The sequence below is a fragment of the Lepidochelys kempii genome, chromosome 12 (assembly GCF_965140265.1).
Source record: "Lepidochelys kempii isolate rLepKem1 chromosome 12, rLepKem1.hap2, whole genome shotgun sequence".
In the NCBI taxonomy this organism is placed as follows: Eukaryota; Metazoa; Chordata; order Testudines; family Cheloniidae; genus Lepidochelys; species Lepidochelys kempii.
This window is the reverse complement of record NC_133267.1, coordinates 2,057,677-2,074,213: the sequence shown is the minus strand read 5'-3', so window position 1 is coordinate 2,074,213 and position 16,537 is coordinate 2,057,677. Positions and strand designations below refer to the sequence as shown.

The 16,537-nt window shown below is 54.2% G+C and overlaps 2 protein-coding genes across 11 annotated transcripts in view; one reads left to right on the top strand and one right to left on the bottom strand.

Moving 5' to 3' along the window:
* CARMIL2 (capping protein regulator and myosin 1 linker 2) overlaps nucleotides 1-1,065 on the top strand; it is a 134,949-nt gene extending 133,884 nt beyond the window's left edge. The window contains exon 38 of the mRNA XM_073307100.1: nucleotides 39-1,065. Coding sequence (XP_073163201.1) covers nucleotides 39-193 — 155 coding nt within the window. The 3' untranslated portion in view covers nucleotides 194-1,065. The remainder of the gene's footprint in view (nucleotides 1-38) is intronic.
* ACD (ACD shelterin complex subunit and telomerase recruitment factor) overlaps nucleotides 1-16,537 on the bottom strand; it is a 40,269-nt gene that overhangs the window by 1,557 nt on the left and 22,175 nt on the right. For 7 of the 10 annotated variants that reach the window (XM_073307123.1, XM_073307120.1, XM_073307125.1 and 4 more), the window contains 10 exons: nucleotides 13,735-13,814; nucleotides 10,724-10,768; nucleotides 9,873-9,958; nucleotides 8,385-8,548; nucleotides 7,879-7,966; nucleotides 7,171-7,248; nucleotides 6,962-7,057; nucleotides 4,818-5,677; nucleotides 3,778-3,854; nucleotides 2,681-2,707 (listed from right to left, as the gene is read on the bottom strand). In XM_073307123.1, coding sequence (XP_073163224.1) covers nucleotides 2,681-2,707; nucleotides 3,778-3,854; nucleotides 4,818-5,677; nucleotides 6,962-7,057; nucleotides 7,171-7,248; nucleotides 7,879-7,966; nucleotides 8,385-8,548; nucleotides 9,873-9,958; nucleotides 10,724-10,768; nucleotides 13,735-13,814 — 1,601 coding nt within the window. Of the gene's footprint in view, nucleotides 1-1,880; nucleotides 2,824-3,777; nucleotides 3,855-4,817; nucleotides 5,678-6,961; nucleotides 7,058-7,170; nucleotides 7,249-7,878; nucleotides 7,967-8,384; nucleotides 8,549-9,872; nucleotides 9,959-10,723; nucleotides 10,769-13,734; nucleotides 13,815-16,537 lie in introns of those variants that run through there. The other 3 variants (XM_073307121.1, XM_073307122.1, XM_073307124.1) reach the window with 3 other exon arrangements.

Sequence of the window (16,537 nt, the reverse complement as noted above, 5' to 3'; positions counted from 1 at the left end):
GACCCTCGCTCATGCTGTGTTTGTGGCCCCTTCCCCAGATTCTCTGCCACAGGACGAGCACAGGGCCACAGCCGAACTGCAGGGGGAGTGGCCGCAAGCCGTGGAACAACTGGTTGAAAATGCACAGAACAGCCATACACCAAAGAGCAGTGGCTCCAGACCTGCCAGCAGCCCCCCAGGGACAATGAGTTAGTGGGGGCTGCCACCCGCTGTCATTTCCAATAAACCACTGCGACCGAGTGCAAGCTGAAGGGTTATAATTTGCAATAGCAGCTTAAGCACCTGTGCAGTGCAGGGCACCATGGCCCAGGCAGCGGGGAGATGGGGGAGGAGGCCCCCAGCCTGCTCCCCATCCCTTCGTGCTCCCAGGTGTAGATCATCAGTGCTGCCTATGGAAATGGGGACACCAGAGCCTGGCCCCACTGGGGGGGCTGCTAACAATTCCTGAATGATCTACAAGAGAACCCCCTTTCCAGCTCCCACTACCCTCTGCTAGTCTCATACTGCGCACAGCTGGCTTTACACAAGCTCCAGCTGCCTAAAACAGAGATGCCAAAAGCCAGTAGCTGAGTTTGCCACCAGCCTAAGCTTTTCCTGGAGCATCTGGCTCTGTAGATGCATGCACAGCTATGGGCCAGTGACTTGTGTGTGTGTGCCATACATGGGAACTTGCCTTGTATTATACAGCCCCAGAACAACAGGGCTGTGCAATGCTGTGTTAGGTGGTTTTCAGGCAGCGTGTGATACTCACATCCAAACCTACTCAATACAGAGCAATCTGTCTCTTCTGGGGCCCAGAACGGGTTGTTCCCCTCCAACCATTAGTCTGGGTGCATGCTGTCAGTTTGATTTAACTTGTATACACAATCCTGCCATTCTTACTCAAGCAGATCCTCCACTTCCAGAAACAGGGGTTTGGGCTGAAGGCACAGCCCATGTGCTCTGTACATGCTGGTTCTGCGTTCTGCTCTGCTCCACCATGGCAGGCTGGAAATTCTGGGGCACTGCTCAGTCAGTCAAAAAAACAAACCTGGAGGGTTTGATTAAAATGTGAACATGACTAATCCCTCATGTGTAGCTCCCTGTGTGTTTCTCCTGCTGGTGCATTTATTTCAGGTGCCCCATCATTTCAGCATACTGCAGAATTAGACACAGAAACTGAGCAACTGCTCTGAAGCAGCAGCAGGTTTAGGCAGCTGGTTTGATAAGCACAGGAACTCGGGGTCTGCAAAGATGAGCTGCTGGGAATAGTTAAATTGAAGCTGCTGCGAGGAATGGAGCTCTTCAGACCTGTCCTGCTCTTGGTTCCAGCTGGCTGCAGGCTTGACACGTCACTCACATCTGGGTCTTGGCTAAGGTTTTTGTCACCAGCACAAGGGCTAGAATTTATTTAATTTAGAGTCTGGATCAAAATTCGGCAGCCAAAAATACAAGTAATTCTGTCCCCAGGCTCACAGCCTCAGGCAGTGGTCCCCAAATGTTTTACATCAGCCCCCTCCCCCCCATCTGTGTTGTCCCCAGAGCCATGGTCAGAGCTGGGGGTGGGGCTGGCAATCAGGGCTGCTGCCAGGAGCTAAGACCAGAGCTCCCTCTCTGCATCCCCCCCCACCCCCCTCCCTGTTTAGGAACCACTATCTTAAGGCAACAAAACTTCCTTAGCCCTGCTATTTCACATACACAGCTGTTCCCACTCCTGACAGACAGTACCTGCCTGTAGCTCAACTCGGCCCACAGCCTCCACCAGCACAAAGCAGAGCAGAGGATGCTGTATTTGTGTTGTGAACAGAGGTCCCTTTGCTTCCCCCTCCAGCTGCGCAGCATGGCCCTTGCTGCACCTGATGTGTGTGAGGGGGATGAGGATATTCTATCAGAGCCATGTATTTAAAAACAGACAACTTTTTATTTTTCATTTCCAAAGCATAAACCATGTGAAATATTTTGTAACAAACGGAGCAGGAACCTAATCAAACAAAGCATTAAAAGACCACACTACTGCATTGACTCCAGAGCTGCAACTGGTAGAGGGGTGCACTGCTGTGGATAAGGAACGCTACCAGTGCTTTCCTAACCTCTGCTACAACATGGGAACTCCTCTGGCTGGAGCCTAGGGCTGGGGCATTAGCCCAGTTAAGGGATGCTGGAGGTTGTAAGGAGATGTAGCAAGCCCCTTGCTCATAGGTGCTCTGCGTGTGCTTTTGAGATGCCTGCTCCTATCCCCGCTCATTGCATTCCTTGACAAATAACAGACTGGGCAGGTGTGCGGGTCAGGCAGAGCACTGAAGGGCATTGCTTTCCAGCTGGGGTTTAACATGCTGAAGAGGTGATTGTAGGGAGAAGGGAGAGCAGAATATCCCACAGCAAGGTATCCTGTCTACCTGACTTTCCCTACACCAGCCCTTCTCGTGGAGCACAGGAAGAAAACCAGTTGCCCCTCCCAGCCATAGCTAAGCCTGAAATTCAGCAGTGTCACACCATGCCAGCAAAGGGTCACGCATGCTGCTTCCCTGCAGCAGCCACAGCCCTTCAGCTGCCCCCACTGTGGCAGGGGACTCCCAGCATACGGCACAGTAGCTATTCCAAGAGTCTGGGCTGGAGTTGTGGGGATTGGAGTGCCTTTTGGGTAACTTGAGTGCCAACGGACCTTCCTTTTGGCCCCAGAGAGCCTACTCTGTAGGGATATCGAGTCATGCTCTTCCCTTTGGGTAAGCTGTGAACAAGAACAGGAGAACCTCTGAATAGCACGTTGGAACTCCACCAGGGCCTCAGGGCTGCTCAGCTTTGGTGATCACCCAGCAGGCCCACCGCAGCATCGCCTTCGAGATCCTGTCAACCAAAACATGAGCACGAGTGAATGGGACGGCTGCTGTGCAGCTGCCGTGCTTACCTACCGCAGGGCTCGGCTGCCATCCAGAACAATACTGTACTCTGCCGAGGGAGCCCCTGAGCGAGACCCCAGAGCAGCTGTGCCCAAGCTGTGCTCCACACAGCAGTGACTGGTAATCCCCAAAGAGGCTGGTCACATGGCGCCACGGCTTCTCTTCAGCTGCTTTGACAAGGGTCCAAGCACTCACTGCCAAGGACTGTAAGAGCAGCTCAAACCAGGAGTCAGCCTGGCTGCCTTTACTAGAGCTGGGACTGCCAGCTGCCCATGAGGGGAGAAAGGAAGAAGGTACTGACAGTATGTCCAGGGTGGAAGGGAACCAGTGGGCAGGGGAACACTGCAGGTGGGAGGAATTAAGCTGTGTAATGAAGAGACAAATCAAGTGCGATTAGTGTTCTCAGAGAGGGAACATGGGTTAGCGCTCCAGTTCTACGCCCCACAGGCGAGAACTGCCATACTTACCACCCACATGTTGATAACCGCAACTGGGAGGGGAGAGGGCCATGAGTCAATCTCTGTATTACAGTGTGAACCACACTGGCTTGGTTTGAGAGCCCACCGCCTAGTGAAGCAGTGGGGACCCAGCTCACAGCAGTGTCAGTCACTGCATGGCCAGAGACCCACAGGTTGGGTTCGTAGGGGCTATGCAAGTGCAGCTCCCTGACAGCAGCATGGCACTGCAGCCCAAGCTGTTGTCAGAGGGAGCTGGTGGATGGGAGTGAAATCTAAGGGGGACCGGCGCAGCTCTCGCCTCAGCTGTACCGGCAATAGGGTCTCTGGAGCCGTGCCAGATGCTTTGGACAGGATGCAGAGCAGCTTATGAGATGCAAAGGGAATTTGAGAAGCCCACTTAGCTGGGATGTGCCCTGTCTGGGAGACCCACGCACCGCACTCACCTGGTGGAGTTCACTCGGGCACAGAGATCTGGTGTTGGTGCCTTGTAGGTGTATTGAAACGGGGTTGTTTTCACATACTTGTGGAGGGAAGGAAGACAATTTGGTTCAATCTATGTTAAACATCACAGCTCAAAAATATCTCCAGCCCATGCAGAGCTCCGGGCATAGCTTTCTTCCCCACCAGCTCTCCTGGCTCAGGAGCTGGTTTCATGCACGTTTACCCAGTGGAACCAAGACACTAGATGTCCCCAGGGAAAGACAAGAGTTCTGGGCAAGCCAGCATGCAGGAGCAGGGGATTCTCTTGGAAATCTGAGTTACCCTGAGTGCTTGGCGCAGCCCTGGAGTGAAAGCCTCCCGAAACAGACACCAACCTTAAGGAGAGGTCCCCTGAAACAATGACTGATCCCCTCCAAGGAGGGGGCCTTGTGCTGTAAGATTGAGCCTACTTCAGCATGTGCAGCATGACAGGGCCTCTTTCACACGTTACTGAGTTAATTACTTAGAGAGCTGGAGGATTTCCTTGGTTGTTTAGGACCCCGTCTCCATCTGGGAGCCCAGGAGGGGACCCCGTCTCCATCTGGGAGCCCAGGAGGGGACTTGTAGCAAGTGCTGGAGTGTGTTCTCTGTACTCTCACCCCTGCGCTCTGACTAGCTCCTCCAAATCCCACTGCATGTGGCTTCTGCCTCCCCCTTCCCCAACCACATGGTCACAACAGGCTTTTCCCACCTTCCCACCATGGACATGGCTGTCTACTGTCTGGCACAGGAGCAATGGCTACTATTGGGAATGCCTGGCAGAGGGCAGTTCCCTGGCAGACGTGGGCTGACACAGACCCCTTGCTCCTGGAGCAGGACTCTTGCAGGGGAAGAAAGCTCAGACCCAGCAAGGGAGAGGCAGACAGCCTCAGAGGGAGCCCTTCCCTTTTCTTCTCAGCTGGAAGGCTGGTGGCTACAAGGCAGGGCCTTGGGGCTGGGAGACAGGAGACTGTGGGACACTAAGACAAAACTAAGAAGTGACAATGAGCCTCTCAATCTTTACCTGTTGCTGGCCTGGCCTGGATGTAGCCATGCTCCCGACTGCAGCTGTCTCATTCCCCCTTCCTGGCAGCCTCTCCGGGTCCCCAGGCAGTGCAGGCTCCTGAGCTGGCCCGGCCTGCTCCTGCCTGCTCTTCTTGGCTCTCTGAGCACTCACCAACTCCATACCTGGGTTCTGGCCCACTATCTTCCTGTCCATGCAGCGCATGTCCCCCATGGGCACATCCGCATGGGGAGGTTTCCTCTGTGCTCTCTGATGGGTTTTGCCTGGGCTGGGCAAAACCTGGTCATGGACCTTATTGTCATCCACCAGCAGCTTTCTCTTAGTCACCCTGTGCTGCCTGCTCCTGCACAGATCTTTTCCCCCAGCTCCACTCCCTAGCTCAGCGTCCCCTTGAGAGCTTGTCAGACCACTGTTCCCCACATCTGGGAGGGAAGCCAGGCCACCACGATCAGCCTGCCCTCCATTTGCAGGGGGTGCTGCTCTGCTGTTGATGCTGCCCAAAATAGGAAGAGCAGGAGAGAAAGGGCACAGATTGGTTTGGAAAGCCCCAGATGGCTGGCCGCAGGGAATGTCATGGCTGGCATCACGGTTTTTGTCCACATGTGGTGCCCTCTGGAATGTGGCAGCAGCTGTTCCTTGACTGGCAACCTCTGGGGCACGTGTACTGCTGTAGGACAGCAGTGATGGGGATACAGTCTTCACTGGTTCACCCTGGGATAAGGTAGAAGGGGACTTCTGGCTGGAAGGCTCCAAGAAATCTGGGGTGTTGCTGTCAGGCTGCGTGATAGCCGCCTCCTCTGCAGAGCTTGCCAGCTGGGCCTCTTGTGTGCTTGGCAGGCTGGGCTGGATAAGGGACTTCTCTGACAAAAGAGAACAAAACACAACTTTCTCTGTGGACGAGGGCAGGAGACAGCAGCATGGGCAGAGCCTGTCCCACCTCTCTGGGGCTGGGAAGGCAGCTGGAGAAGGACAATTCCAAAGGGGAACTATCCACAGGGGCCAGTGATGGCAAAGTTGGCAGGAGAAGGTTAGGCCTGAATAAAGACTGGGAGTGGATGGGTTATTACAAAAACTAAATTTCCCCCTACTGTTACTCGCACCTTCTTGTCAGCTGTTTGAAATTGGCCACCCTCATTACCACTACAAAAGTGATTTTTCCTCCCTTGGTATTCTACTGTTAATTGAATTGTCTTGTTAGACTGACCCCCGACTTGGTAAGGCAACTCCCATCTTTTCATGTAGTATGTATATATACCGGCTACTGTCTTTTCCACTCCATGCATCTGATGAAGTGGGTTCTAACCCATGAAAGCTTATGCCCACATAAACGTGTTAGTCTCCAAGGTGCCACAAGGACTCCTCGTTGGTTCTGCTACAGCAACTCTTGGCTACCGGAGGTGTCCTTCAAGTGTCTTATCCAGGTTCTATTGGGCATTTTCTCCTCCGTGCTGATTGGCTGTTTGCACCAACACCCTCCCTCACAGAGTCTCTCCCTGCTGTACAGGCTGCCCCGCCCCGACTCATTCCACATCCCCTCTCCCTTCTGGTGTTTTTCCGTTTAGCTGATCCTGTCCCAGCTTCTGTCACTGATCCCGCTGCTCACTACGCCCGCTATCCTCCGCCCCCAGCCTGTGTCTGTCTTGTTGAGTTAGTCTATTACTCTGTGTCTGTACAGCACCTAGCACAATGGGGTGTTGATCTCCGTGGTTCCTAGGCACTACCATGATACAGGTACCACCAATATTGTGCAAGGGCATCAGCCATTTATGGGGGGAGATAAAGTCTATCACCCTTGGTGCATGCAGATGGGTGGACTGGCAAACGCTATCTCACACACACACACAGGCACCTGAATACATCAAAGAGATTCAGGCTGCACCTTCCTGAAAACCATCCTCATCCCCTGCACGTGCACACATCATGGGCCACATTTTAAGAACTGCGTATGCAGAAGTGAGTGTGCAATTTCAAGTGTGATGGTGGTAACAAGGCTTATAAATTGCGTGCGCGTGAGCACACAATTCTTCCTGTCTGACCCTGTATCTCCAGAAGGTGTAAGATACCAGGTGTACAGACACAGAGAGAGAAGGAAAGACGGTCTCCACTTGCAACAGGAGATGCTGTAGGGAAATGTGTGCACTCACCTTCCAAAGAGGATGACAGAGTCACGGACACTGACTGAAGCTTGTCCCAGGGATTATCCAGGGATACGTCCAAACTTCGGGACATCGCACTAGGGTCTGCCAAAAGCGAGAATGAAATTAGACTACAGCCCTACAGATTGGAGAACTGCAGGCCAGGCGAAAGGCCTCAGCAAGGAACAGTGGCCACTGGCTCAGGTTCCTCTACTCACCATTGGGGCATGACACTACGCTACGGTCATCCGGGTCCCTGTCAAGGCAGCTACTCCCAGGAACAGTGTGAGGAGCTCCTGCAGGAAAAGGGGGGTTGCCGTCACACTCTGGGTGCCTCTCGCTGACTCAGCTCATTCCCCGAGAGCAGCCTAAACCCCCCCCCCCCCCCAGAACCACAAGGACCCCTCAGGGAAGAGCTCCACTGCAGCCTCCCAGTCTCCACTGGGGATGATTACAGGGTTCGCAAATCCCCTGGCTAGAGGAAGCATCTCATTCTAGCTGCATCTGTGAAGGACCAGGCCAGGGACTGGAATGCCAGTTGCCATCCCACGCCACGTGGACCAACATCCCCAGAGAGCGCAGCCCTGCAGGCAGGGCCTGACTGAACCATGCGGCTCGGGAGCCCTGCCCCCATTCCAGAGCCACCCCTGAGAGGCAGACCCGGTTGGTGCAGAAAGCTCTTGGTGCAGAAAGCTCATGAGGGATGGGAGCGGAGAGAGTGTCAGGCAGAGGGTGCCTCACTGAGACCTGGGCACGCTTCTGGAGAGCCCCAGCCAGCGGGGAGCCTGCTAACACGCAGGGAGCTCTGACTGAGAGCCTGCAGCTCTCAAAATCAGGTCTGCAAGGCGCTCAGGCAGAGCCCAAGCCCAGAAACAGCAGACTGTTGTGCACAGTCTGCGTCCTGTAGGTATGGCTGTGGTACTGACCTGCCAGGCAGGCATCACGAATCGCCTCCTTCTCCTCTGGGCTGATCACCAGGAAGTTGGCTGGTACTGTAAAGACGTCCTTACTCAGCTGAAAAGAGAACTGTTAGCCAGCTTCTATTCCACAGACAGATGGACAGGGAGTCCAGGCAGCCCGGCACACTGACCCATCCCTGGGGCTCCTAGCATCACTGGGAAAACCAGGAGCTCTTCCCCAGACCAGGAGAGTGAGCCCGGAAGAGCTGATTTTAACTCTTAGGTCTGAGCATCCCGCGTGAGCTCTGGGAACCCGACGCAATGCAGCACTATCCCAAGAAATGCCAAAAGCCTGTATGCCACAGCAAGAGCCACCCTCACTCCCTCCAACTGGGTCCTTCCCTCCCAAGGTCGAAGGATTTACCTCTTTCTTCTGCGAGAAGAGCCCCACCATCGCCCCTCAACCCCGCCTGGCCCCGAACCAGATCTCTGGACACACGCACAGCCAGGACAGGCTGGCAGCCAGGACTGACCTCCTCTCTCTTGCGCTCTGCCTCCCAGTTGGTGACAGGGAGCCTCTCCCCTATGGCTGGCACCTCACTTGGGTCCAGTAAATCCAGGCAATCCTCGACATTCTGCTTCAAAACCTTGAGCCGTCTCTGCCCTATGTCGATCATTAACTGAGACACCGAGGTCCCTATAGGGAGACAGACGTGCCCACGTCAACAGGCCCGAGGCCGCAAGCCCAGAGCCTAGCTGTGACACACACGGAGAGCCTGGAGAAGCTATTTTGTACAAACAGCTCTCAGTACTTCCTTTCTGCTCCTAGCAACAAACTTGTCTTACATTCCCACAGCACCTTCCATCACACAGGATCACCAAAGCACTTTGCAAAGGATGTACCGCTCAAGAATTACTGAGCACGAAATGCCGCCGGCTCTGGGGCAGAAGGGGGCAACCCAAAGGCACTGGGGAAGGCAAGAAGAGTTTGGATGGGGTCTGCTCCGAGCCCTCAGCTGTGTGTTAGTTTTGGCTCCAGGAAGACCCAGGACTGGAACAGCAGGGGTGCTAAGAGCCAGGATGGGGGCATCTCAGTGCAGTTCCTGATGGACAGGCGCCCACAGCACACCACGGCCTCGTGCCAGCCACTTTGCTGCCTGTCACAGAGAGGCAAGGGGCTGATTCATTAGAATGCAGACGAGTCAGAGGCTGCCCAACAGGAGCAGAGTTATAATCAGTGCAGTGACGTGGCACTCCTGTGTAGGAGCGAGGTAGAAGGGGGCACTGCCCATGCTCTGTGAAGGCACACAGGATGGCCAGTGCCAGGGCTGTTGATCAGGCCCCTTTCACCAGCAAGGACATCACTTCTGGGCCAGGGGAGTTAATATGAATCTGGGCTGTTTATTAACCAAACTCTTAAGACCATTTCGTGCTGCTGAGAGTTCCACAGGCAGCCACCCAGTGCCAGAGGGAAGGCTGGGCAGAGCAGGCTGACCTCAGGGAAAACACACCTCCTTTGGATACCAGTGTAGTGTGGCCAAATGTGGCAAGCAAATCCTCAGGCCGAACTCCCTGCGCTTAGTGAAGACTAAGGGCCTCCCCCTGGCCTGACTGGGTTTACAGCCCTTTGCTCCAGAGTGGTTCTCTGACTGCAGCACAGATGAGGGCAAGGATCCCGGGCTCCGTGTTTTCAGTGGGTTTAGTAGCTGCACTGACATCCACAAAGCCCTCAGTCCTGTTTATCCACCGAGAGCCCTGGCAGCATCAGGGCACACTGCCCATGCTGTTCAGCCAGCACGCCTCAGCCCCGCCCAGAGCAGACAACTCCGGAGCACAGGTCAGTCTTTAAACCACATCCAACTCCTTGCTGGGATGGCCGACGAGGCGGGCAGTTAGTGCCATTGTGGCAGAGGTCTGTGTAAGGTGGACTGAGAACTGAGATCCACCAACTAATTTCACACAGGTCAACAACACCGCCCCCCCGCACCCCCCAGCCTCTCCGATCACCATGCCCACCATACCTGAGGAGGAAATGTTCTTCAGGGTGAGGCCTCTCCTGCAACAGTCAAACACCACAGATCCCAGGGTCAGGCTCCAGACATCTTCCCTGGCCAGCACATGACAGAAAACCTTACAAAGCTCATGCAGTGCCCCCTGGCCCAACAGGGAAACCAGAGCCAGGGGGAGTGCCCCAAGACTGAGCCCCTGTGGGAATCAGAGCCAGTCCCTGGCCTCTCTCTCTCTGAGCAATTTCACTCTGGCAGGCTCACTATACCAATTTGCTACAAGCAAAGCAGTGCACTTCGAGGAGATGGGCCTTTCCAGGAATGCACTAGCCCTACTCTTCCAGGTGCGATTCTTGCACTGAGACACAGGGGAGCTAACCCTATTGTTTCAGCCCAACTTCCTCCTCGGGGATATGAAGCAGGGAGCGTGCTGCTCTTCAGCAACAAACCCCAAACAGGAGGTGAGCAGTGGAAGTTGTAAGGCATGGTCTCAGCAGAGCAGGAGCTGCCTTCCTGCGCCCTAAGGGAGCCATTCACAAGCAAGGCAATGGTCCCTCTACCCCTCCGAGCCACTGCTCACTCAGGAGGAATACATGGCCAGTAGGGGAAGTTTCCTCACGCCCTGAAGCACGAGGGCTCACACCTTAACATTTCATCCCAACTATGAACACACTCAGCCATGAAAACCATGGCTTTTTTTGGTGACTCCTGCCAAGCTCAATCACAGCCTGTGACACAGGAGTCCCACACACTGGAAGCTGTGTAAACATGCACCTCCTTTCACTAGTCAGCACTACCCATGCCCTGATCTAGCACAGATCTCGGCAAGTCGGGAAAATGGCGCCATAACTGGGCCATGTACTCACTGCCACAGTTCCTTTATCTTCTGGAGGATCGAGGGCTCCTGATTACTGGAACAACAAAGAGTCTTGATTACCGGTGCAGCAGCCTACCCCACATGCCCACACAAGGCACTGCCCTCGCTATAGCAAGCAGCGCTATTTCCCTGAAGGCTTCATCTCCCCCTTCCCTCATCCCCTCCCCAAAAGAGCAGATGAGCTAGAACACATGGGATGGTCATAAAGACAACCACATCTAACTTGCACAGTATCTCCCTCTGGCAGACTGGCTCATATCAGTGCAGTTCCTCCAAGGGTGATGTGATTAAAGCCAGGGGGAGAACAGCAGTTTAGAGCTACAGAGAGCCCCCAGGGACACGGAGCATATAAGGGGTTTAGAGAACCATCACACAGGGGGCTAGTGAAAGCCTCAATGACTGACTACATGCCTTCAACCTCTGCAGTGCCCAAGCAGCTGGGCCAGAGAAGTACTAAGGGGTTCTGCAGGGAGCGCAGAATGGCCAGCCCTGCAGGTTCAAAGCCCATGAGTCAGACACCCCAAAAAGGGTTAGAACACCTGGCCTGTGAGGAAAGGTTAAAACAACTGGGCATCTTTAGCCTGGAGAAAAGACTGAGTGAGGCCCTCATTACAGTCTTCATGATGTTAAGGAGTGTTATAAAGAGGATGGTGATCAATTGCTCTCCATGCCCAGTGAAGTGATGGGCTTAATCTGCAGCCAGGGAGATGTAGGTTAGATATTAGAAAAACTTTCTAACTCTCAGGGTAGTTAAATTCTGCAATATGCCCAAGGGAGGTTGTGCAATCCCTGTCGCTGGAGGTTTAAGAACAGGTTGGACTAGGTTTGCTTGGTCCTGCCTCAGGGCAGGGGGCTGGCCTAGGTGATCCCCTTGAAGTCCCTTCCAGCCTGTTTCTATGATTCTATAAAATTAGCCCCAAAATCATGAGTTTTAAGATTCAATTGTGATTTTTAGTCTGTCTTCTAAATTCTGCCCTCATAGCGCGCCACCCTATGGCCAACTCTCTCAAATAGCGAATGAGGCGGTTTTAGCCTCTTGGGCGGGAGCTCGCAATAGAGAACCCAACTGAGATCAGAGCCCCGTTGGGCTGGGCACTGTACAGCCACAGAGTAAGAGACAGTGCCTGCCCTGAAGAGCGAACAAGCTATGGACCGGCCCATCACGTATTGCTAGCGGGGTACATAAATCGTAATGTTCTGGAGTTCAAAGCCAGAGGGGACCCTCTTCTAGTCCCATCTCCTCTCTAGCATAGGCCACCAAAACACCCAGCCACTTGCACAGTAAATCCAACAACCATAATTACATCAAAGTATTACAGTCATCAGGAGACTAAACTACTGGGGGCCACAGGCAGAGAACAGGATGGACCTAGGTGAATCAATATCTGAGGCCCCGGCAGCGGCAGGAGATTGATTAAGTGAGATATGACCAGATGATCTCCACTTCTCATGCTGCAGAGGAAGTTAAAAAGACCGCAACCCAAGTCTGACGCCAAGTATTTGAGGGACTGCAAGGGGACACTAGGCATTCAGGCTGAGATCCCCAAAAGGTATTTAGGTGCCTAACTCCCATTGAAATAAATGGATGTTCGGTGCCTAAAAACACTTTGAGAACCTGGCCCTAGGATTCTAAGTTTCTGTTTCCAGCCTCAGAGAAGATTGTGGTGAGAGAGCCCAGCCCAGCGCCACTGCTCAGGTGCTCTGTGAGGAATGGACCTGGGATCGCTGGATGTAAAAATAAGAGGCTCACCCACTTGACCTGAAGGACCACATCTCTTAGCATGGAAGCAGTAGTAGACTCAGACCTCTGTACATGGTCTACTTGCTAAAGGGTGACCCAGCCCTGTACTGTGTTAGTGTGGGTCACAAAGGCATCTCACTGGAGAAGTTCCTTATGGAAGGTTGTGTGGCAAAGTGGTTGAAACTTAACTCCGCTCTGTTTGACACCTGGGCTCTATGCCCCGCTCTGCCTAAAGTGATCTTCTGCAAGCATGTAGCTTATCTGGGAAAATGGTGAATGATAGTTACTCCTTTCAAGACCATAGCAAAGGCACAAAAATATCATCCCTGGAAGGCCTAGGAGTTTGAGCATGCAGTTTAGCAAACCTGCCATCCGGCCAGAGCCTTGTCTGGGAAGAGTTTCTCATATATTTATTTTGCTTTCCAAAAAGCATATGATGGGTGAAGCTTTTCACAGCATCTGCAGCCAGGGCCTCAATTCCATGACCCACCATAAATTTGCAAGAAATGGCCATGCCGTGAGCTGCATGGAGACTGAGTGAGGTGCGCTGCCGCAGGGCCTCTGAGGGGTAAAGAGGCAGATGGGATCCCAGCCCCACCAACTCTATGCAGTTCCCACACAGAGGGTGGTTTTCTGTCTCTGTGACAGGCCTGCAGGGAAGAACCCTGCTCTCCAGGGAAATCCCCAGCTATCAGCTGCTCTCCCCCATTCCCTGTCTCCCGCAGGCAGGCAGAAGAAGAGAGTCAATCAGAGCTGCTAGATATGCTGCGAACAACCTGATCCCTCAGCACAAGCAAGAGGCTGAACCTCTTCCCCTGTAAGCAGATGGCTGGTGCACCGCTGCAGCTCTCACCCCAGTGCAACGAGAGCTGCGCTTGTGTGTGTGTGTGTGTGTGTGTGTGTGTGTGTGTGTGTGTGTGTGTGTGTGTGTGTGTGTGTGTGTGTGTGTGTGTGTGTGTGTGTGTGTGTGTGTGTGTGTGTGGGTGGGTGGGTGGGTGGGTGGGTGGGCTGCTGCTAACCCCACAAGCTCCTAGAGGTGGGGGTGATAAAATTAGAAGTTGGAGGGTGCGATACTAGGGTCTTTCTGGCATCAACCCCGTGCACAGCCATGCAACACACAGGCCAGTTGATGCACCGTTGGCAATCTCTTGGCTTTGCCTTGGGGGCGTGGGATCCCCCTGGGGTCCCCATCCTCAGCTGCAAACTGAGCGAGGGGGGAAGTGCGCGCTGGCAGGTGCCGCACAAGCAGAGGGCCTTACCAGTTCAGCGCCTCCATCCTCTGCCTCTGCAAGGGCAACACGATGAACTGATGGACGGACAGGTAGAACTCGCACTCCTCCTGGAAAGGACAGACAGGCAGTGTCAGGCGTGGGGTGCACAGCAAAGCCACCTGCTCCCCCCGGCACCGGCTCTGGGCTCCTCCTCAGCCCCCCCCCGGGCACTGGAGGGTAGGAGCCTAGGGAGCAATGGGAGTGTCTCCACCAGGCCCCTCAGCAAATGAGGGGTACGCGAAGGGTGGGGGGCCGTGGCCGCTGCAAGTCACAGGCTGGAGCGAGCAGGAGAGGGGGCCCTCTCGCCTCAGTCCTCTCTGGGGCTCCCCCTCGCTATGCGGGATAACAGCCTGCCCCCAGTGGATGGCCGTCCCACAGCCCCGGCCCAGCCGCCCCCGGCCTGGTTGCCAGGGCGCCTGATGGCACAGAGACCTCTAGTGGCTGAACAACATCCCGAAAGCTAGCACCCCCCGCCCCGTATCTGAATAGCGTGCCACAAAGACAAACCCCAGTGCCGGAATAATGTACGGCAAGCTAACACACACCAGTGTCTAAACAACATATGCACACGCACACATCTAGTGTCTGAATACATGTACCACAACCAACCACACACCCCTGACACTAGTGGCTGAATAATATACTGCAAGCAAACACATCCACACACCCCTTCCCTCCCCTCGGCTCTAGCTGGGGCACCCACAAACCTCCCCGCTGCGTTATTTGGAGCGTGAAAGGCTTGGGCTGCTCAGGCTCAAGTCACAAACCTCTGAGCACTGCCTGTCCCCGTCCGCCCCCTCCACGTGTACAGCCTAGTCATCTGCAGACCATCTCCCTCTCTAGGGTAGGGCCCGCACCCGCTCCAGCCTCAGTAAGGAGACCAGATGTCCCAATTTTATAGGGACAATCCCAATATTTGGGGCTCTCTCTCTTATATAGGTGCCTATTACCCCCCCCCCGTCCCGATTTTTCACACTTGCTGCCTGGTCACCCTAAGCCTCAGGCCAGTTTGACAAGCCAGGCTGGAGCAAGTCGATGCACTCCCTGGCCAGCCCCTCGCCGAGGGACGGACCCCACGGGGGAGACAGGCCAAGGAGTGCCTAGAAAGCTCTTGGGCAACTGCTGCAAAGGATTCTGGGAAAGCTCCTGGGCTGCAAGTGGAGGAGCAGGGGACAAGCAGTCACCTCATCATGGGACGGGCATTATGACACAGTCACCAAGGGACTGAGGGTGTAATGGGATTGGGAGTGCCTGCTTCCTCCAGCCACCACATCCTCCCTCCCCTCACAAACCCCATTTTCTGAGGGGCAATTCTCCAGAGCCTGGCACTGCCCCTACCTATTGGGGGAGGGTTAGCTCAGTGGTTTAAGCATTGGCCTGCTAAACCCAGGGTTGTGAGTTCAATCCTTGAGGGGGCCATTTAGGGATTTGGGGCAAAAATTGGGGATTGGTCCTGCTTTGAGCAGGGGGTTGGACTAGATGACCTCCTGAATGCCCTGGGAAGGGTGAGGGGGGTGGAGGGCATGGCAACGCAGCATGTCTGATATGGAGCGGGCCTCGATGGGATGTGGAGAGACAGTGGCGGCCCATGAGTGTGTTACATTATGGATGGATGTGGGAAAGAACCAGTGAGTATCAGAGAACATTTGGAATGAGGAGACGGCATAGATCATTATGGATGTGGTGGGATGAGGTATGGAACGTGGGGGATGGGGCACGGAATGTGGGGGACAGGATGGGGCAGGTCACATGGGGGATCGGCAGGTGGGGCATGGCATGTTGGGGATTGGGGTGGGGGGTCCTTCATCTGTTTTACAGAAACTTTTTGTGCATTCCAGACCTGAGGGACTGGGTACCTGGGAGGGTTGAGACCTCTGGAGAGGTCTGCGTCCTGGTGTCGCGGGAGCCTGACTCCAAGCTCCCCATGCATAACCATGCCTTACTTGTGGGGATGAAAGGCAAGGGTCCAGTGACTTAGGGTATCATAGAATCATAGAATATCAGGGTTGGAAGGGACCTCAGGAGGTCATCTAGTCCAACCCCCGGCTCAAAGAAGGACTGATGCCTGACTAAATCATCCCAGCCAGGGCTTTGTCAAGCCTGACCTTAAAAACTTCTAGGGAAGGAGATTCCACCACCTCCCTAGGTAACGCATTCCAGTGTTTCACTACCCTCCTAGTGAAAAAGTTTTTCCTAATATCCAACCTAAACCTCCCCCACTGCAACTTGAGACCATTACTCCTTGTTCTGTCATCTGCTACCACTGAGAACCATCCTAGAGCCATCCTCTTTGGAACCCCCTTTCAGGTAGTTGAAAGCAGCTATCAAATCCCCCCTCATTCTTCTCTTCTGAAGACTAAACATCCCCAGTTCCCTCAGCCTCTCCTCATAAGTCATGTGTTCCAGTTCCCTAATCATTTTTGTTGCCCTCCGCTGGACTCTCTCCAATTTTTCCACATCCTTCTTGTAGTGTGGGGCCCAAAACTGGACACAGTACTCCAGATGAGGCCTCACCAATGTCGAATAGAGGGGAACGATCACGTCCCTCGATCTGCTTGCAAATGCCCCTACTTATACATCCCAAAATGCCATTGGCCTTCTTGGCAACAAGGGCACACTGTTGACTCATATCCAACTTCTCGTCCACTGTAACCCCTAGGTCCTTTTCTGCAGAACTGCTGTCGAGCCATTCGGTCCCTAGTCTGTAGCGGTGCATTGCATTCTTCCGTCCTAAGTGCAGGACTCTGCACTTGTCCTTGTTGAACCTCATCAGATTTCTTTTGGCCCAATC